At 41.5% G+C, this 22,205-nt stretch overlaps 1 protein-coding gene across 1 annotated transcript; it reads right to left on the bottom strand.

The window, feature by feature from the left end:
• Positions 1 to 13,109: 13,109 nt before the first annotated feature.
• On the bottom strand, positions 13,110 to 19,297 carry LOC109741930 (probable LRR receptor-like serine/threonine-protein kinase At4g29180; the record flags this gene model as incomplete). The annotated part of the gene is made up of 12 exons (XM_073497550.1): positions 13,110 to 13,729; positions 13,816 to 14,005; positions 14,141 to 14,197; positions 15,572 to 15,698; positions 15,798 to 16,000; positions 16,272 to 16,329; positions 16,598 to 16,694; positions 16,774 to 16,845; positions 17,242 to 17,313; positions 17,865 to 17,997; positions 18,300 to 18,787; positions 18,873 to 19,297. Coding segments are annotated over 12 exons (2,358 nt in total), but the record flags the coding sequence as incomplete, so codon positions are not given.
• Positions 19,298 to 22,205: the final 2,908 nt, after the last annotated feature.

Genomic DNA, 22,205 nt, shown 5'->3' on the forward strand with positions numbered 1-22,205 from the left:
GGGGTGCCGTGTCGGTGTCGGGGTAAGGGTGGGTGTGGTGTCAGGGTGTCGATGTCGGGGTGTCGTGTCGGTGTCGGGGTCGGTGTGTCGGGTCGGGGTGCCGGGTCGGGGTCGGGGTGCCGTGTCGGTGTCGGGGTCGGGGTGTCGGGTCAGGCTCGGGGTCGGGGTGTCGGGGTCGGGGTCGGGGTCGGGGTCGGGGTGTCGGGGTCGGGGTCTAGGGGTCGGGGTGTCGTGTCGGGGTGCCGGGTCGGGGTCGGGGTGCCGTGTCGGGTCGGGGTTTTTTCCTTTTCTTCTTCTTCCTATTCTTCCTTTTCTTCCTTTTTTCCGTCTTCTTCTTCTTCCTCCTTTCCTTTTTCCTCTTCTTCTTCTCCTCCTCTCCTCTTTTTTCTTCTTCTTCTTCCTCTTCTTCTTTTTTCTTCTCCTCCTCCTCTTCTTCTTCTTCCTTTCCTTTTTCCTCTTCTTCTTCTCCTCCTCTCCTCTTTTTCTCTTCTTCTTCTTCTTTCCTCAAACTAAACTAAACCTAAAACTAAACCTAAATCTAAAACTAAAACTAAAACTAAATCTAAACTAAACATAAACCTAAAACTAATAAACAGAAAAAAAGGAAAAAACTAAATCTAAACCTAAAACTAAACTAAAACTAAAACTAAAACTAAAACTAAATCTAAACTAAACATAAACCTAAAACTAATAAACAGAAGAAAAAAAGGAAAAAACTAAATCTAAACCTAAAACTAAACTAAAACTAAACCTAAAACTAAAACTAAAACTAAAACTAAATCTAAACTAAACATAAACCTAAAACTAAAAAAACAGAAAAGGAAATAAAGGAAAAAAAGAGGAGGTAGAGCTCACCTGGGGCAGGGCCGGTGGAGGAGGTGGCCGGTGGAGGAGGGGGGCGGGGCGGTGGAGGAGGTGGCCGGTGGAGGAGGGGTGCGGGGCGGCCTGGGGCGGCGGCGCCGGGCCCGGGGCGGTGGGGCGCGGGGCAGCGGGGGGCCGGGGCGCGGGGGGCCGGGGCGGGGGGGCGACGGGGCGGTGGGGCGGCGGGGGGCCGGGGTGGTGGGGCGCCGGGGCGACGGGGCGGCGGGGGGCGACGGGTGGTGGGGCGACGGCGCCGGGCGGCAGTGGCGACGGGGCGGGGGGCGGTGGGGCGGCGGGGCGCGGCGGTGGGGTGGGAAGAGAGGCGGGGCGCGGCGGCGGCGGGCGGCGGCGGCGGCGGGCGGTGGGGTGGGAAGAGAGGCGGGGCGCGTCGGCGAGGAGAGAACAGAGAGTAACGGGCGGGGGGTACGGGCCGTTAGGTAGTCTCCTCTTTGCCGTCCGCCTCTCTTTGCCGTCCGCCCTTTTGCCTCTTTGCCGTCTACTGGCAGACGGCAAAGAGGTGGGCCGTTAAGTTTTTTCCAAACGGGCGGGGGGTGGGGGCCACCTCTCTCTTTGCCGTCTGCTGGCAGACGGCAAAGAGCTCACGGATGGCAAAGAGCTTCTTTGCCGTCTGCCATTTCTTTGCCGTCTGCTTTTGGGTAGCTGATGGCAAAGAGCTTCTTTGCCGTCAGCTAGCAGACGGCAAAGAGCTGGCAGATGGCAAATTAGCTGATTCCAGTAGTGATATGAGGTTGTCGTGTCATATATATATAGCTAACCTAATAATTAACATGCATAGTACTAGCTAGTTATTAAGAAGTGCTACTTTATTAATAAATGACCCACCTTATACTCTCACAATATTTCTTAAAGCCCCTGTTACAATTGATTGTTAATCTACAATCTGCTTTCCGTCTCTCTCCTCTTCTCTCTCATCCAACCCATCAAAAATATAATATTTTAATCCTTATAGCCTGCTGACTGTACCTTATTAGACTTGTTCTAATGCACTGTTTCTTAGGATTGTATCTAAATTTAATGATTTTAGGCTCATGCATACATGTGATTGAGCTAGCAGATTTTTTGATCACATGCAAGGGTTGTATATTAGCTAAGCTACAACCTCCTTTTCTCTCTTTTTTTGCGAAAATGACCAGATCTATTATAAAAGATTACCGAAAGTACAAAACATCTCAAAAAAAATAAAAACTGCCAAATGAACACTATTGTCGCCAGAACGACCCACCGACATGCCGCTATCGTCGTTCCCTACCGGAGCTGACTTGATCTTGATGATGATAGTCGGGAAGTCTGTGCATGTGCCCCTAAGGACCATCGCTCTGGAGCTATAGTTGTCGTCGTTGAAACCTAATACATCTCCAACATATCTATAATTTTTTATTGTTCCATGTTGTTATATTATCATTCTTTGATGTTTTACAATCATTTTATAGCAACTTTATATCATTTTTTGGGACTAACCTATTAACATAGTGCCTAGTGCCAGTTGCTGTTTTTTTGCTTGTTTTTACATCGCAGAAAATCAATACCAAACGGAGTCCAAACGCAACGAAACTTTTCAGAGAATTTTTATGGACCAGAAGGAACAACATGGGCCAAAGAAGTATGAGAGGGGTGCCCCGAGGGGGTGCACAACCCACCTGGGCACGCCTGGCGGCCTAGGCGCGCCCTGGTGGGTCGTGCCCACCTTGGTGGCCTCCCGTACCACCTCTTCGCCCTATAAATACCCAAATATTCCAGAAACCCTAGGGGAGTCGATGAAACACAATTCCAGTTGCCGCAAGTTCCAGAACCACGAGATCCAATCTAGACACCATCACAAAGGGGTTCATCATCCTCATTGGTGCCTCTCCAATGATGCGTGAGTAGTTCATTGTAGACCTACGGGTCCGTAGGCAGTAGCTAGATGGCTTCCTCTCTCTCTCTCTTTTGATTCTCAATACAATGGTCTCTTGAGATCTAGTTGATGTAACTCTTTTTTGTAGTGTGTTTGTTGGGATCCGATGAACTTTGAGTTAATGATCAGATCTTTTTATCCATGAAAGTTATTTGAGTTTTGTTCTCTTATATGCATGATTATTTATAGCCTCGTATTTCTTCTTCGAATGTTTCGTTTAGTTAGGCCAACTAGATCGATTTTTCTTGCCATGGGAAGAGGTGCTTCGTGATGGGTTCGATCGTGCGGTGTTCTTTCTCAGTGACAAAAGGGGCAGCAAGACACGTATTGATCGTTTCTATTAAGGATAACAAGATGGGGTCTATTCCTACATGAATAGATCTTGTCTACATCATGTCATCATTCTTATTGCATTACTCCGTTTCTCCATGAACTTAATACACTAGATGCATGCTAGATAGCGGTCGATGTGTGCAGTAATAGTAGTAGATGCAAGCAGGAGTAGGTCTACTAATCTTGCACGTGATGCCTATATATTAATCATTGCCTGGATATCGTCATAATTATTTGAGGTTTTATCAATTGCCCAACAGTAATTTGTTTACGCACCGTGTGCTATTTCTTGAGAGAAGCCACTAGTGAAATCTACGGCCCCAGGGTCTCTTCTTTATCATATTTGCCTTCGAGATCTATTTTTATTTGCTTTTATTTTTAGATCTATTATTCCAAAAACCTAAAAATACTTCGTTGCACTTTTTATTTGCATATTTTATTTCACGTTTATTCGAGATCTATTTATCCAATTTATCACAATTTTATCCCATCAACTTGACAATTTCCTACGTCGTTACCCGTAAGAGGGGTTGACAACCCCCTATAAGCGTCGGGCTGCAAGTATTTGTTCTTTGTGTGCAAGTACCATTTACATAGTGTTGCTTGGTTCTCCTACTGGATTGATACCTTGGTTTCATAACTGAGGGAAATACCTACCATAGTTGTGCTGCATCATCCCTTTCTCTTTGGGGAAATACCGACGTAGTTCAAGCGACATCAAAAGGAATTTCTAGCGCCGTTACTGGGGAGGATCAAGTCAAGATAGTCTCCCGACAACTCGCCAATTTCTGGCGCCGTTGCCGGGGAGACATCATCAACATCTATCAGGTTCCTAATCACAAATCTCATCTTCTTGCAATTTACGTTATTTTCCATTTGCCTCTCGTTTTCATCTCCCCCACTTCACCAAAAAATGTCGTTTTATTCGCCCCCTTTTTTGTTCATCGTTTTCTCGTCAGATCTATTTTTGTTTGCAATCTTGTTTGCGTAGTCACGATGTCTCAAGAAAATACCAAGTTGTGTGATTTTTCCAATACCAATAATAATGATTTTATTAGCACTCTGATTGCTCCTCCCGCCACTAGTGCGGAATCTTGTGATATTAATGCCACTTTGTTGAATCTTGTCATGAAAGATCAATTTTCCGGTACTCCTAATGAGGATGTCGCGTCCCATCTAAACACATTCGTAGAATTATGCGATATGCAAAAGAAAAAAGATGTGGACAATGATATTGTGAAGTTGAAATTATTTCCGTTTTCTTTGCGAGATCGTGCAAAAAATTGGTTTTCCTCTTTGCCTCACAATAGTATCGATTCTTGGGATAAGTGCAAAGATGCTTTTATTACTAAGTATTTTCTGCCCGCGAAAATTATTTCCCTTAGGACACAAATCATGAATTTTAAGCAAGTTGAGCATGAACATATTGCGCAATCTTGGGAAAGAATGAAATTGATGCTAAGAAATTGTCCTACTCATGGTTTAAAACTTTGGATGATCATACAATTTTTTTACGCGGGATTAGAAATCTTTTAGATTTCGCCGCGGGTGATACTTTTATGGAAATTACTTTGGGTGAAGCTACTAAATTGCTTGGTAATATTATGGCTAATTATTCACAATGGCATGCCGAAAGAGCACCTACTAGTAAGAAGGTTAATTCTATTGAAGAAATTTCTACTTTGAGTGAAAAAGTTGATGCTCTTATGAAATTGGTTGCTAATAAAAATTCTCCTAATGATATTAATGATGTGCCTTTGTCTACTTTGATTGAGCAAAATAGTGATGCAGTAGATGTGAATTTTATCTTGCGAAACAATTTTAATAACAATGCTTATAGAGGTAATTTTAATCCTAGGCGTTTTCCTAGAAATTCCTATAATAATTATGGTAATTCCTATGGTAATCCTTCTTACTATAGTAATAGGAACACCTCTGATCTTGAGAATAATATTAAAGAATTTATCAATGCTCAAAAAGTTTTCAATACTTCGATAGAAGAAAAGTTGAATAAGATTGATGATATATCTAGAAGCATTGATAGAATTTCTCATGACGCAGAAAATCTATTGAAATTTTTTGTGCCCAAGGTTGATGAATCTATTAAAGCTTTATATGTTTCTATGGATGAAAGTATGAAAAGAACCGCTATGCTTAGAGCTAGAAGAGAATTTTTAGAAAGAGCGTTTCCTAGTGATTGCTTCCATAAAATGATGAAGATCTTAAAATGATTGTTCTTTCTTCTATTGCTTCTTTGTCTATTAAAATTAAGATTGATGATAAAGGGACTGAAGAAGAGTCAACTTTAGCTAGAAGGCGTCCCGATAATTCGGAGGGTGAAAATCTTGTTGAGAAAATTGATAAAAGTGGGTTTGGAGAGGTCAAAACTTTAACTAGTGATGTGCCCACTCTTTTGGATTACAAAGACTTTAATTATGATTGTTCATTGATTGGTTGTATTTCTTTGTTGCAATAGATGATAAATTCACCCCATGCTTATGAACAAAATAAAGCTTTTACTAAACATATCGTAGATGCCATGATGAAAGCTTTAGAAAAAAAAGTTGGAATTAGAGATTTCAGTTCCTAGAAAATTACATGATGAATGGGAACCTACTATCAAAGTCAAGATTAAAATTATGAGTGTTTTGCCTTGTGTGATTTGGGTGCTAGTGTTTCCTCAATTCCGAAATCTTTATGTGATGTGCTTGGTCTTACCGATATTGAAGAATGTTCTCTTAATTTGCACTTGGCGGATTCTACTATTAAAAATCCTATGGGAATAATTAATGATGTTCTTATTCTTGCAAATAGGAAGTATGTGTCGATAGATTTTATTGTTCTTGATATTGATTGCAATCCGTCTTGTCCTATCATACTTGGTAGACCGTTTTTACGCACTATAGGTGTCGTGATTGATATGAAAGAAGGGAATATTAAATTTCAATTTCTACTAAGAAAGGGTATGGAACACTTCCCTAGAACAAGAAATAGGCCACCATATGAATCAATCATGAGGGCATCCTATGGATCTAGAACCAAAGATTAAAATACTTGAATCTATGCATTATGGCTAGCTAGGGGCATAAAACGATAGCGCTTGTTGGGAGCCAACCCAATGGATAAATTTTATTTTTGCCTTTTTCTATCTGTTCTTAAGTGTTTGCACAATTATGCTACTGTTATGATTGTGTTTTTATGTTTTAATTAGTCTTTGTGCCAACTAAAGCCTTTAGGATCATTTTGGGTGATAGTTGATTTGATCTTGTTGAAAAACAGAAACTTTTGTGTCCATTAAAATAATTGTTTAAATTCACAGAAGCGGCGAAAAATTCTGAATGTTTTACACAAGATTGATATACAAATTACCTATATTTTCCTAATTTTTTAGAATTTTTGGATTTACAGAAGTATACAAAGTTTTCACATTACTACAGGTTGTTCTATTTTTGACAGATTCTGTTTTCTTTGCGTTGTGTGCTTATTTTGATGAATCTATGGTTTGTACTGGAGGGTATAAGCCATGGTAAAGTTAGAATATAGTAGATATAACGCAAAAATTAAATATGAATGGGTTTGCAACAGTACTTAGAATGGTGATTTGCTTTGTTATACTAACGGATATCATGAAGGTTTTGTTGAGTTTTGTGTGAATGAAGTTTTCAAGTTTTGGGTGATATCACGATGGATGAAGGAATAATGAGTAAGAATAGCCTAAGCTTGGGGATGCCCCATGGCACCCAAAGTTATTATTCAAAGAGAAACAAGCAACTAAGCCTTGGGATGCCCTGGAAGGCATCCCCTCTTTCTTCTAATGACCATCGGTATTTTACTTGGAGCTATATTTTTATTCGTCACATATCATGAGTTTTGCTTGGAGCGTCTTGTATTATATGAGTCTTTGCTTGTTTTGCTTTTTTATTTTGTGTCATCTATCCTTGCTAGACACACCTATTTGAGAGATCCAAAATTATGCTATGATTTGTTAGAATGGTTCTATATGCTTCACTTAAATTTTTTGAGCTATGGAATTGCTCTAGTGCTTCACTTATATCTTTTTGACACGGTGTGCTTTAATATTTTTGAAGAAATGCTCTCATGATTCACTTAGATTTATTAGAGAGTTAGTAAATTTTTGAAAAAATTCTCTCATGCTTCACTTAAATTATTTTGAGAGAAGAATTTTTTTATGCTCATGTTCTTCACTTAAATTTGTTTGAGCTTATCAAAAGCAACATATGAAACTAGTCCCAAAGTGATAGATATTCAAGAGGGATATAATAAAAACTTTCATGAAGATCATTGGACAAAATAAACTTGATTCTTTATAATAGTTTTGCAATATGATGATAGTGATATGTGAGTCATGCATGTTGGTGAGTAATTATGCTTTAGTAACAATATTGGTGTTAAGGTTTGTGATTCCCTAAGCAAGCATGAAAATCAATGTTATGCAATGAAATTACATCCTACTTCTGGTGCATTATTCGGTGTTAGTTATGCTTAATGCTCTCTTATGTATTTTTTGTTTCTTGGTTGGATGCTTCTCAATCTATTTGCTAGCCTTCACTTGTACTAAGTAGAAATACTACTTGTGCATCCAAAATCCTTAGACCCAGGTTTGCCATATGAGTCCATCATACCTACCTATATGCGGTATTCCCGTGCCGTTCTAAGCAAATTTGTATGTTCCATCTCTAATTTTCAAAATAAATTTCCTTTTTGTGTGCTCGTACCTCTCATTAAGCGGCAGGGGTGGCTAATATTTTCCATGCTAGATGTGTTATTCTCAAGATGAGTGTTTAATCACTTGTCATTGCACGAGAGTGCGGCGGTAATAGGGATGCCCAGTCCCGAAATGAAAAAGAAATTTACTTTATGTTGTCAAATAATAAATTTCTTGGAAAGTGTTGATATGAACGACACCCGTGGATACGGCTAGCCGTGGAATGTAAAAGAATGGTGGAAAAAGAAATAAAATTTATTTTCTATTTGGGAACCGCCTATGATATATCTAGCATGGAAAGTATTGGGAATTACTCGGTCATCTTCGTTGACGGGAAAAGTATGCCTCTCAAAAAAAATTATCTCTCAATTAAGCTTTGAGCTCTAGCACCTCTACAAATCTCTACTTCCCTCTGCGAAGGGCCTTTCTATTTACCTGATGCAAATTTTATTTGAGTCTCCACCTTCTCTTATAAAGCACCAACTAAGGGGCACTATGATCGTACTTGAGCATTGGGTGTAGCTAATATGCGAGTGTGTTTCACGAATGGATCAATGATTGAGCATGATGGGCTAGGGATAATTTTCTTTAGTGTTGATATTTTGAAAGACATGGTTGCTTGTTGATATACTTGAGTATTGAAATCTTCATGTCAAAACTAGACTATTGCTTCGAACCATATAAAAGTCCATATGTCCATGCCGCAAAAGAAAAGAATATGTGATGAACATGTTAGGCAGCATTCCACATAAAAAATTCTGTTTTTATTGTTTACCCACTCGAGCACGAGCAGGAATTAAGCTTGGGAATGCTGATACATCTCCAATGCATCTATATTTTTTTTGTTCCATGCTATTATATTATCATTCTTGGATGTTTTACAATCATTTTTAGCAACTTTATATCATTTTTTGGGACTAACCTATTGACATAGTGCCCAGTGACAGTTGCTGCTTTTTGCTTGTTTTTTACGTCACAGAAAATCAATACCAAACGGAATCCAAATGCAGCGAAACTTTTCAGAGAATTTTTATGGACCAGAAGGAACAACATGGGCCAAAGAAGTACCAGAGGGGTACCCCAAGGGGGGCACAACCCACCTGGGCGCGCCTGGGGGCCCAGGCGCGCCCTGGTGGGTTGTGCCCACCTCGGTGGCCTCCCGCGCCGCCTCTTCGCCCTATAAATACCCAAATATTCCAAAAACCCTAGGGGAGTCAACGGAACACAATTCCAGCCGCCGCAAGTTCCAGAACCACGAGATCCAATCTAGACACCATCACGGAGGGGTTCATTATCCTCATTGGTGCCTCTCCGATGATGCGTGAGTAGTTCATTGTAGACCTAGGGTTCCGTAGGCAGTAGCTAGATGGCTTCCTCTCTCTCTCTTTTAATTCTCAATACAATGGTCTCTTGGAGATCTATTTGACGTAACTCTTTTTTGCAATGTGTTTGTTGGGATCTGATGAACTTTGAGTTTATGATCAGATCTTTTTATCCATGAAAGTTATTTGAGTCTTGATCTCTTATATGCATGATTATTTATAGCCTCGTATTTCTTCTTCAAATATTTGATTTAGTTAGGTCAACTAGATCGATTTTTCTTGCCATGGGAAGAGGTGCTCTGTGGTGGGTTCGATCGTGCGGTGTTCTTTCTCAGTGACAAAAGGGGCAGCAAGACACGCATTGATCGTTTCTATTAAGGATAACAAGATGGGGTCTATTCCTACATGAATAGATCTTGTCTACATCATGTCATTTTACTTATTGCATTACTCCGTTTCTCCATGAACTGAATACACTAGATGGATGTTGGATAGTGGTTGATGTGTGAAGTAATAGTAGTAGATGCAGGCAGGAGTCGGTCTACTAATCTTGGACATGATGCCTATATATTGATCATTGCCTGGATATCGTCATAATTATTTGAGGTTTTATCAATTGCCCAACAGTAATTTGTTTACCCATAGTGTGCTATTTCTTGAGAGAAGCCACTAGTGAAATCTACAGCCCCCGGGTTTCTTCTTTATCATATTTGCCTTTGAGATCTATTTTTATTTGTTTTTATTTTCAGATCTATTATTCCAAAAACCCAAATACTTTGCTGCACTTTTTATTTGCATATTTTATTTCGCGTTTATTCGAGATATATTTATCCAATCTATCACAATTTTATCCCGACAACTTGACAATTTCCTACGCCGTTTCCAGTAAGAGGGATTGACAACCCCTCATAAGCGTCGGGTTGCAGGTATTTGTTCTTTGTGTGCAGGTACTGTTTACATAGTGTTGCTTGGTTCTCCTACTGGATTGATACCTTGGTTTCATAACTGAGGGAAATACCTACCGTAGCTGTGCTGCATCATCCCTTCCTCTTTGGGGAAATACCGACGTAGTTCAAACGACATCAAAACCTTGCATAGATCTGAAACAGCTGACACCAACTCTCATCGCATGATGAGAAACCCTAATCCCATCACCCCAAGAAGACGGCAGGAATCTATGTCAGAGCTCCGTCGACTACGTCCAGACTGACAAACTCGGGGAGGATCGAAGCCTGAAAAACTAACTCAAAGAAAAAGCACTGCCATCCGCCCCAGCACCGCACCCCGCGAGGACTAGAAAACCCTAACCTAAACTACTAACCGGAGCGGAGGCACCGGAATTCTCTTCCCCATGACCATCGCCGAAGAGGCAAGCAGAGAGGGACGAATCCACAGGCTCGCGGACGAAGCCTGGAGGGGAGAGTTTGGCCTAGCCGCCTAGGGTTAGAGAAGAAAACGGGAGGAACCTGTTTCTCCCTCTTCGTCGACTACCAGCCACTTCAGTAAAATACCTACGAAACCAATGCTAAGAAACCTACATTGGGAGAACCCTAAGCATCTACGCATGAGGAAGATTAGCTGCTAAGCCTAATAATGCACTTGCACTTAGCCTAGGGAGATTAGTTGTTAAGTCTTCTTGCCACTTTGCATTGGTTGCTAAACCTTCGTAGCACCTATTTTATTCAAGCTCACAATTCAGTTATGTCTCAAGCCTACATCTATATTTATACCTACTAATAAAGCAAGGTCTGTTTCTCCGATTTTTTCATCCGTTCACACTCAAAATTTATTTTTCTATTTGAAGTGGTACTAAATTTTTGTCAGTTCATTTGTTTTTTAGCAATCCAGAATTTCGTACTTGGTCCGCACACGCTGTGGCCCAGCGAGGTCTCCAGCTGCAAAAATGCTATTTCTCGCCCCGTGCGGTAGATAGTCGAAGTTTGCACAGGGCGCCCAAGACTGGGCTGGCCCGTTTTGTTTTTATGTCCAATTTATTTTAAAATTTACCTTATTTCATAATTTAACATTTTCAAAAAATGTCCGAATTACAATATCGTCTTCTCCTTTTCAAAAATATTTGGAACATTAATTTATCTCTTGTTCCTTTTTTTCAAATTCAGAAATATTCCAAAATTGTTTGTGATTTAAAAACATGTCTTTTATAAAATATTAGAAATTTCAAATATATTCTTGTTTTAGTAAAATTTTCACAGATTCAAAATAATGTCCGCGCATAAAGCAAAAAGCCTGTGTGTTAGATACTTGGAGTTCGCACAGGGCACCCAAGACTGGGCCGGCCCATTTTATTTTTCCGTCCAAATTTAAAATTTTAACCTTATTTCATAATTCGAAATTTCAAACAAGTTCAGAATTTTAAATTTTGTCCAATTTTTGAAAAATGTTTGAATTACATTATTGTCTCCCCCTTTCAGAAAATGTTTGGAACATTAATTTATTTTCTCGTTCTGTTTTTTTATTCAAATTCAGAAATATTCTAAAATTGTTTGTGATTTAAAAAACATGTATTTGAAAAATTATTCAAAATTTGAAATATATTCTTGTTTTAGTAAAATGTTTACAGATTGAAAATAATGTCCGCATTTAAAAACACATTTTATAAAATTGTTCTGAATATTCAAAACATGTTCCGTTTTCAAAAGTTGGTCACAAGTTAAAAAAATGTTCGGGTATTGGTAAGAGGTTCATATCTTGAAAAAATGATGTTGTTTCAAAATTTTCCCATGTTTTTCCAAAATGGACGGAGTTTTAAAAACATTGTTCATAATTTCAGAAAATGTTCACGTTTCCAAGAATATCGGCAATTATTATTTTTAAGAAAGTTCAATTTTTTAAAAAAAATTCGACATTGTAGTGTGTTCTTAAGTATTTGCAGTGGCCATTGGTTAGCAGTAGGCCTTTGCTACCGTGGCTAGCGGCACGTGGTCGGGTCTTTAAGGTCATGTGTTCCATTGTTCAACATGTCATTTTTTTTAGATTATTACTCGTGCCTTGCAAACACAGGTTATTTCGGTGCCTGCTAGTGGGCTGCCCCAGATGCGATCCGTTGTGCGTCCTACACACTAGTTGACGCAACTAGCGTCATATAGTAGCTCCCACGCAGCTGCTCTAAGAAAATAAAAGATATATGTATAGATTTTGTTCCGTCCATTCCACACGTACCTCCCCAATTTTTTCGGTTATCCCTCGACTGGGCCAAATTGGACCTACCATAGTTCTTTTTCTGTTGGACTGACGAGCAGCAAAAAAGAAAGGGCGCGAGGGGATTGAACTATGGACCTTCCCTATTGTGCAGACGGATAAAACCAACTCAGCTAGCTTGCAATTATGATAGGAACAGTCCCATCTTGGAATTTTATAGTAAATCACACCAGTTTTTATATGTCCATAAGTTGTCTGGAAATAAGAAGGTTGTGAGAGAATAGAGAAGTTGTCTCAAGAATTATGAGCAGAACGAGGGACTCCTTAAATTATTGCCGGAGGTAACTTGCACGTGCCAATAAAAGATAATATGCTGGTTCGCTATAATGGGAAAAAATTGCGAGCACACTGCTAATAAAAGAGAATATGCAGGTTTTGCTCTAATTAATAAAATTAATGGGCACGTGAGTACAATAATAGTTCAAGAGAATAAACCCTGATAATGAAGATGCATTCATGCTTGGTTATGCGCTGATTATGCTAATGAAACATAATTTATGTGCTACAATTAGTAATCCATCCAATTACGTCATCGTAGGAGAAAGTGGTCGAAGCAACCAAATGAGGACGCAACCACTACTCTGAGACGGAGATGGACCCGGAGGAAAAAATGTACCAGTTGGATGGTCGCCACCACGCCGACCAACCCATCACTTTCAAGATCTCGCGGGGCGAACATGACCCGTGAGAAGAATGCAACTCCTCGTTTTGTCGCCGACCACTATGGAGACTGTTTTTGAGAACACATCAATTATCTCTCTCGTTGTTTGTTACAAAAAAAATTACCTCCCCATTGCAACGCACGGGCACATGCGCTAGTGTTTTCCTATATGAGCAATATTGGCTTAAACCTCCAAAGCCATATAGTGCAAATCGCAACTCAACTAATGATCCAAAGTGGATCTAATCCAGGAATGTCAACGCGCTGATGTTTCTCCAACCAGTTCCGTCTCAAGCGCACCAACAGGCTCGCCGTCAGCGAGTGCTGAACCGCCTGTCCCACTCGAGCTGCACCTCATGGATCGCGGCGAGGTCTCTAGCTGCAAGCTCTCGCTGATCCCCTCCGCGACCTCCGTCATCGTTGGCCGGTCCCGCCCCGTGTGCTGAGTGCATTGGAGTGCCAGATCCGCTACCTTCCACACGGAGTTGATGTCGCAGTCTCCTCTTATCCTCGGGTCGATCATGCTGTCAATGTCACCTTCAGACAGCCCGTGGCGTGCCCAAATAGTGATATTATTCCTCTCTGTGTCACTGATGGTGATGATCGCTCGCTGGCCTGTGATGAGCACCAGGAGGACCACGCCGAAGCTGTACACATCACTCTTCTCGCTGAGATGAGAGGTGGCGTAGTACCTGTTCAGGGTCAACTCACATCAGACTTCTCAGAACTCAGTTTATTCTACAAGAAATGTGAAAAACTAGGGTCAAAACATGCATACTCCGGGTCCAGGTATCCGAGGGTACCAGCAGGTCGGGTGGTCATGTGTGTTACCATTTCATTGCTGAAAGCCCTTGTCAGCCCAAAATCTGATAACTTGGCCTGGAGATTTGTGGTAAGAAGGATGTTCCCGGTCTTAACATCTCTGTGGATCAATGGCGGGCTGCAAGATTTGTGCAGGTACTCCAGTCCTATAAGAATTGCATGGATAATTTAAGTTGGAGTGCATAGATGATCTATCACAACTCATAATCAAAGAGAAACGTTTGGATACACATATGGACAACATCCAACATTTGCAAAATTTATTTATACTTGCTGCGTACCGTGAGCAGAGTCCAATGCAATTTTAAGGCGCTGCAGCCAATTAAGGGGTTCTTGACCTGTGGACAGGATACATAGAAAATACATACATTAATAAATAAATAAATAAATAAGGGAAATTAATAGACCTGGTAACCTGATGAAGTATTATATCACATGTAAGTATGTAACGCTTTCGCTCAGTCTGAGCTTTTCAGCGAACTAAGTTACCGCCGGATGTTTGAGCTCCTGTCAAGTGACAACAGGATCGAGGCTATGGCAGAGCTGTACGGTTGGTCCTTAGGATCACTTTGTGGTGGCTCAGCGGATGTCGGGCAGGTTGGAGGTGGTCCCATTGCAGTCTGACCTCCACGGTCCGTTCAGGTGTTCCGTTGTTTTTCAATGCCGAACGACCTTAAGAAGTTGGTGTGGAACGTGCCGGGGCCAAAGGATCGGGCCTGTCGCATGGGTGCCTTGTCGCTACGACTGGCACGTCTATTGTGTGTCTCCAGGAGACTAAGTTGTCGGATGTGTCCTCTGTATTGGTTATGGAAGCCTTAGGCATGGATTTTGATGATTATTTCTGCTTGCCGGCTCTCAAGACAGGGGTATTGGTCAGTGGCGGAGCTAAGTAGGAATTTCACGCGGGGAGGGGAGGGGGTGAAAGACAAGAAATTATATACCACCGCAACAAGCTGGAATTTATAGCTTTCAAACAAATTTATGTTGATTTTGCCCATCTTAGTTGCAAAATAACGTATACAGTACATACTGAACAGAACAAATCTGTAGTGCAGAAGAAAATCCTCAAAAGAAAATTTTAGATTGAGCTTATGTGTGGTTCTCAAACCTAGAGAGTAGTGTACGGTCTAGAACAAATTAATGATGTAGACAGGATTATTAGATTACCACTTACCAAGAATCAATGAGTGAGGGGAAAAGATCTAAGCTGCTCTGGTGACCGATTTGACCTTCACTATCGTCGCCGCTCGCCTCGCCGGCACATGGGGTTGCTGCTGCGCGGTGTGCTAGACCAGAATTTGCCGAAATGGGAGGCCAGGAGACCTAGTTGCTCTGACGCTGGTAATGGGTGTGCGCACATGGGCCTAACATAAGGCCTGAAAAATGCAGCAAAAAATTTCCTTTCTAGTCCCAACTTGAGCAACTGCTATTTATTAATTTCTTTTTTAGGTTTTGGCTTGGGGGGGCTGCTGGCCATAATGAAGCTCCGCCAGTGATCTTGATTGCTTGATCGAGTCACACAACAATGTTCACTTGTTCGAGCGTCAGCTGCGTGCTAAGCTTAAGCAATGCATACCAGGGTTCTTCTCTCCGACAGAAAACTACAAGGTATGCCTATTAGCTGAAATTTACTCGAGTAGAACATGCTTAACAATTACGTCAAACTTAATTTTACACTACGCAACACGATGTACGTGGGCAAATTTACAAACCTCTGAGACGGTCCTCTAGGTTTCCTTCATCCATGTACTCGTAGATAAGGCTTAAATGTTTCTTGTCCTTGCAATATCCAATCAAGAAGACCAAGTTCTTGTGATGAACCCTGGCCAGGTGCTGAGCCTGCAATATGGATATGATAATTCATGAGCCTGCAATATGTATACGATATGTACAACATAGCTAATAATTTGTTGAGCTGAGCAAATAATGTAGATATACCTCAGCCAAAAACTCTGTATTCCCTTGTGAAGATGTTTCTGACCGCATCTTCACAGCAACCAAAGCACCATTCTCCAAACAACCAACATAGACAAGGCCAAACCCGCCCCTTCCAATTACACTATTGAAGTTATTTGTGATGCGCTTAAGTTCCTTGTAAGTGAATCTCCGGTTCTCGAATGTATTAGTTGAATGAGCCAGATCTGGGGCAGCATAAACATGAATCGTATTATAGCACGGATCCAGGATGAAGGACAATCAAGCAACTGAATTTCCTTAACGATGCTACTGTTTATGAAGTACTGTCAACTGCATTACCTGGCCTCTTCTTCTTTCTGTCTCAAATGACAAGCAAAAATACAGCCAGAACTAGTAGTGATACTGAAACAACTACTGAAATAACAATCTGAAGTAGTTTTGTCTTGTTCCTCCTCTTTTTCTGAATCGGATTGCATGTATTATTTCCACAAAGACCTGGGTTATCGTCGACCCTACAAAACAGAATACCGATAGGTGAAAGATTGTAGCATAACTGGAAGTGAATTTAATTAGAAACACAATCACTGTAATTTGTTTGGGGGGAGAAACACAAATACTGTCTTGAATACTGTTGGCAGCTAAACTACTAAATTGCCTCTTTCGTCAAAATAGTCCTTCCACTTTTATTTGACAACAGCAGCAAAACATGGCATATTGAACTTATTGTAAGTATCATTCAAATAATTTGATGAACAAAGAATGTTCCAATTCAGTAATTCAAAGAGATGATGTACAGAAATATACTCGAAACATGTGCAAACCTTAATGTCAAAAGCCCACGCTGAGTTTTTTCTAGCAGACTCCAAGGAATTGATCCACTGAGGTTGTTGCTCGACAAGTCCCTGTGAGAGGCGAAGACTAAAGATTGAAACGGTTCTGTGCTATAAAGTTTGCAAAAAAGATGTTGGATTGGCAGCAGGAATACAGGAACACATACAGAGATTTAAGTGCTGGCACTTGACCAAGAAAATCAGGTATTGATCCAGACAGACTGTTGTGAGATAGATCCCTGGGAATGCAGATCAATATTATATACTTATATAAAAGTGAAGTATGGCAGCCCATGTTTTAGCAGTAAAACTTTCGGATGATACTTGAAACTCAAAAACAAAAATGACTGAACTAGAGATTTACCATGCTTTATGTTTTATACTATGTTTAAAATGGCCAGACTGACAAGTTTGATTAGAAATTCAGACGGAAAGCGATACTTTTACAAGTCTGTAGCTTCTAGGGACGGTAAGGTGATTTTATTTAGCGAAATTTACTGGAAGGCACAGAGCATTGAGTGATCAATGGTCATACATGTTCTACTCTGCAAGCACTCATAATTCACGGACTAGCTACAAACAAATGCGCTCTTTCTTATCTGGGGAAGTCTGATATGGCAATTTTTTGAACATACAAGTGTTGGAGCAGTGTTAGCTGACCAAAAGAAGCATCAATTTCACCAACCAATCCACTGGATGACATGTTTCTGCAAGGGAAAGGAAACAATCATCTTCCATAGAAGTGTAACTTCTAATCTGCAGTTTCTGGTGTACAAGAAAGGAAGAAAATGACAGACAAATATAGAACGATTATGTTGATTCAGAAATCAGAACTCACAAGGCTGTTATTCTAGGACTGTTGGGAGTATAACTACAGTTTCAAGCCATTCCATGCAAAAGATATAGGGGCACATGGATCACCCACCCAATTTTTTTTCACAGAGAACTTCTCCTGGATGGTCATCATAGCGTTGGCTGAAGATGCCAAATATAAGAGGCAATGCACAATCTAGTCAGACTTAACAAGATAAACAAACAGTCATGCATTCTGAAACCAAATTCAGCAGAACAGTGGTCGTGTGATGTGTTAAACATGATCAGTTATCATTAAGGTACATAATTATAAGATCTCACTTTTGTGAATTTAACATCACCTGAATTTTTTTAAGCATCACTTGATTTGAATCCTAGTAGCAAGAACAAAAGGAGCTTAATTGTGCAACTCCTATCACAAGGTCGCGGCCAACCAACCCCATACTTTATGCCACTTAATGCAAAGATGTGCAATTTATTTTTGCACGTTCTCAAAAGAACAAATATAAGAAAGTTAATTTGCATTTTTCTACGAATCTTGTAAGCATTATCATCAAAACTAACCCTGCCCAAATAACCTATTTGTCACAGACACATGGCCATTAATGGCATTGACAAATCCTGGAAACATTAATGCTATAAAAAGTACACAGGCATGGATTTGCACGAGACAAACTGAAGAAAGAATGAAAATTGGCGAATTCCAAAAGCTAATACTAGAAGTATAAATCAAAAGATCAAATTCAAACATTAGTAAATTACACTAGAATAGCATGCACTAAAATTAAGTACCACGTTAACTTTTTGCCCATCTGACCAAGTTAGACTTGGTAGCATAAATGAATGGTGTGTTAAAAATAACCAGAGCTATAGCATATACCATCTAAAGAGTCAGTGGTAGATTCATTCACTGGCCGCAGCATGTATATCTCCATCGCGCTGATCAAAGGCTGAAGCGCCGAGTTTGATGTTGCCACAAGGGAGATGCTATGCTCGTTTGAGCCTTGCACAATCCCTGAGAGAACAGTAGGCAGCAAGAATTTTGGGCTGAATGCAGAAGCTAATGGGTTGTTATCCACAGAGACATCAAATTGCCTTAACTCTTGGACTGCTTCCAACTCGGCAAAGTAGAGTACAAGAAAGAACTTGGGGTCAACACCAACATTCATGGAAGAATCTGAACTCCACGATAAGTCCATCCTTGAGTCATTCACTGGAATGGATGCACTACGCATCACTGCAGATGGTGCATCATAGTTGTCGTTTGTGGAGTTTTTTATTTCCCCGTTGGATTTGTTGGGTACGTCTGTCCAGCCGTCTACGTTTTCATACCTCTGCCACATACGGTCATAGGGGTCATCTGGGAACCTTGAATTGAATAGAACATTGAGCAGGATTACCTCTAGATAATGCAATAACAAAGGAAACATTAAATAATGCTTGGTCAGCTTACCTAATGTGCTGATAGTTTGTCCCAAAGTGATAGCGGTTGGGCCCAAAACCAACTGTATCACGGAAAAAGCTGAGCAAAACCAGAGACTGTGTCACATTGGCCTCCAGATAAAGATCTGATGTCAGTGACCTCAAGTCAAGCCCTGAGATGAAAGGAGTTCCCGATCCTTTATTCACCAAGCAAATTTGTAGGAAGTCGGCAGGGCACACGGCAATTATCTCAAACACATATGCTGTACTGGAACTGACAATGGTCACTGTTGTCCAGTAATTGACCCCAAAATAGAGATCAAAGGTAGGATTTTTGTTTAGTTTATCATAGTCACCATAGCCAAATGCAGCCCTGACAAGGTACTTGCCACCCGGTGTTAGGGACCGCAGCGTGTAGCAGTTACGCTCTCCACTGGGAAAGAAGCGAAGGTTAAGGTATCAGTCTGCAAGGTCAGTCTGCAGATTACCTTTATCAACAGGGTGGATCAGTCCTGCATCAGTGTAACCCTCATCGCTTGCATATGATATGCCTGTCCTGCTATCTGTGTAGGTCTGGTTTGCAGTATATCCACAGTCGATGCTTATGAAACCTGCCAAATGGACAAGAACAAAATATGAAAATGAAATAATGTTAGGATCTGAATGCAGCTGTGCTGCATATCCTTAGACCAGACATACCTGAAACAGTGATTTAACATGGTTTTTTATATGGAAAATATAGTTTTGATCTTTTCTTTTATAACTATTTCAATGGACTTGTTTGTCTTCTCGGAGATGAAGAAATCAAATCAGTGACAAATGAAGTAGCATAACTTATAGTATTTCGATAAACACCCCTGCTACTCGAACTGAAGAGCAGCAACAGGGTTGGAGACAAAGGCTTGGAACAAACCAAGAGAACACACTGCTCCCATAAAATTGCCATTAGCAAAAGCTCAATTTGTTTGTAAAGGCTGTATTTGCAATTTTGTATACGCCTGAAATTGACTCCATATGCAGTCTGCTCAATGAGTGTCACATTTTCTTTATACCAGAAATCATTCGGTGATACGTTCCTCAAATCCGAGTGCCAGATCGCTAATCTGTAGCAATCAAACGAAAAGACGCATACTATCCTCACATATATACCACTGCATCCATCGCAAGCCCTAAACTGGCAGCCTGGCACCCGCAGCTGATGACAGATGGAAGCAGCGACTTTAGAGTCTTTATAAAGGAAAGGGCGGGGGCCGGGGTACGGACTGTGGCGAGGAAGCATGCCTCCTGGCGCGCGGCGGATGCGAGTGTCTGCGAGCTCACCGGAGACCGGGAGGCCCAGGTGGTTTGCGGCGGCAGCGTCGTCTTGGCGGCAGATTATTAATGAGTAGAGTGATGGGCTGATGGCAGCTATCGAGGTATGGTTACCGATCCCGCGTCTCCGCCGCTGCCGAAGGGGGCATCCTTCACCGGCGTAAGGGGCGGTGGGGAATCGCGGAGCGAACAACTTCGTCCCCCTTTTTTTTGAACAACTGCTAGTTCGTCTTTGGGAGTGGCGAGGGAGTGATTTTTCATAATAAAATAAAACTAGTATAAAGCCACACTTTGCTGCCAGTATTAATTAGTTTATTTTAAAATTTTCATAGCATAAGATTTGTAGTTTCTAAAGGATAGAGTTACAAAGTTTAAATATCATTGAAACACATAAACAAATTTAAATATTAAATTTCAGTATGTAGTTTCCTAGCACAATTAATGTATTCTCGATGGTATAATTTTTTGAAAAGTTATATATTTAATTTCAATGCATTAATGTAATAATTGGTGTTACTTTTTATTCTTTTACAACAACTTTTCATGAAAAAAGTATTTTCACAATGTTACATATTTTCTTTAAGAGACATCTCTTTATCAAGTGGTGTGCCTTTTCAATGAAGGACTTATAGGCCCAACTGCCAAGATTTAATGGACTTGATTGATTCTCAACGTAATCCTACAAGTTTTCGTTATGACGTGGATGTTGCATTCGGAATCAATTTTAAAATAAAGATAGATCAGTCATTTTTTTTAAATATTTGGCAAAACATAACCCTTCCCTAAAATTACATTGGGAGCTTTACCGGTCAGCACTACAGCAACTAACAACTTATAAAGATAAAAGATTTCTTTTGAGAATATAGAGTCCTAGGCAGTTGGTATAAGGTACCCAAAAGCTCATGGGACAAAGGCACCATCAACGAGCTAAGAAAGAAACATGAAGAACAACTTGATCCATTAAGGTCATCTCCAACGGTGTGGCTAACACTAACAAATATTACCCATTTTAAAGACGACACGATTGTAAGAAGAAAAGAAATCTTAGTCACTCGCTAGTTGAACAACCTAGACATAATGGCCTTCATCGTTACCGTAAAAAAAGGTGCCTGCCCTCACGTCCCGAATCAATGGACGCTACATTCTCAAAATGCAAACTGGTTCACCAGAATGAGCATGCAACAACCAGGTTGCCAGGGAGGAAACATCCGAGTTGCTCTTCACATACACCAAGCTCAACACGAGACCCACCAACACCTACGTCATGGCCAATAGGGGATACAAACTGCAGGACAGGATTAGAGCAACTTTAATGGGGTGACCCATTTCATCCGCGGCCGTTCGTTTGGGTCGGCGTGAACACAAAAGGCGGCCCAACGCGCCGACCCAAACGGACACGCGTCCGTTTTTCGTCTGCGGGCGACCCATTCCCGGCTCAATTTTGAGCCGGATTTGCGTCGGCGCGGACACGCGACGGACGCGCGCGTGCTCGCCTACTCCTGTCCTCGGGCCCGCTGGTCTGTGGCACATTGGCCTCCCGTCTCACCCCCGTCCAACAAGCAACTCTCACCCGCCTCCTCCGTCGCCGACGCCGCCGCCCATTTTTTCCGGCGACTCTTCCAGCTGCCGCTGCCTCCACATTCGCCCAGCAACGCCGCCCCTCCCCCCGTCGCCCTCCGCCGTCGTTTTGCCGCCGGGGAGCAAACTGCTTCCCACCGCCGCTTCCCCCACCGCACAGCCGTCCGCGACCAAGAAGCCGCCTCGCCGCCCTGCCACATCCGACCGGCACGCTCGTCGAACGCCGTCACACTCGTCGGACGCCGGCAGGGCAGCTAGCTGGTATGTGGGCGCCGCGACTCCCATCGGCGTCCGTCTCCTTCATCGACGCCCGCAAGCTGTTCGACAGTTTGCCAAGGTACGAAATGGACTCCGCCCGACGAGTTCTTTTTCCAAAATTTCCTTTGCGACTCCGACGATTCGTCGTCCGACGACGAGGAGGAGATATTGGCTGCCGTGTTGGTCTATCACCACCTCAATAGCCAGTGGTCGTTGT

This window comes from Aegilops tauschii, chromosome 4 (assembly GCF_002575655.3).
Source record: "Aegilops tauschii subsp. strangulata cultivar AL8/78 chromosome 4, Aet v6.0, whole genome shotgun sequence".
NCBI classification, from domain to species: Eukaryota; Viridiplantae; Streptophyta; class Magnoliopsida; order Poales; family Poaceae; genus Aegilops; species Aegilops tauschii.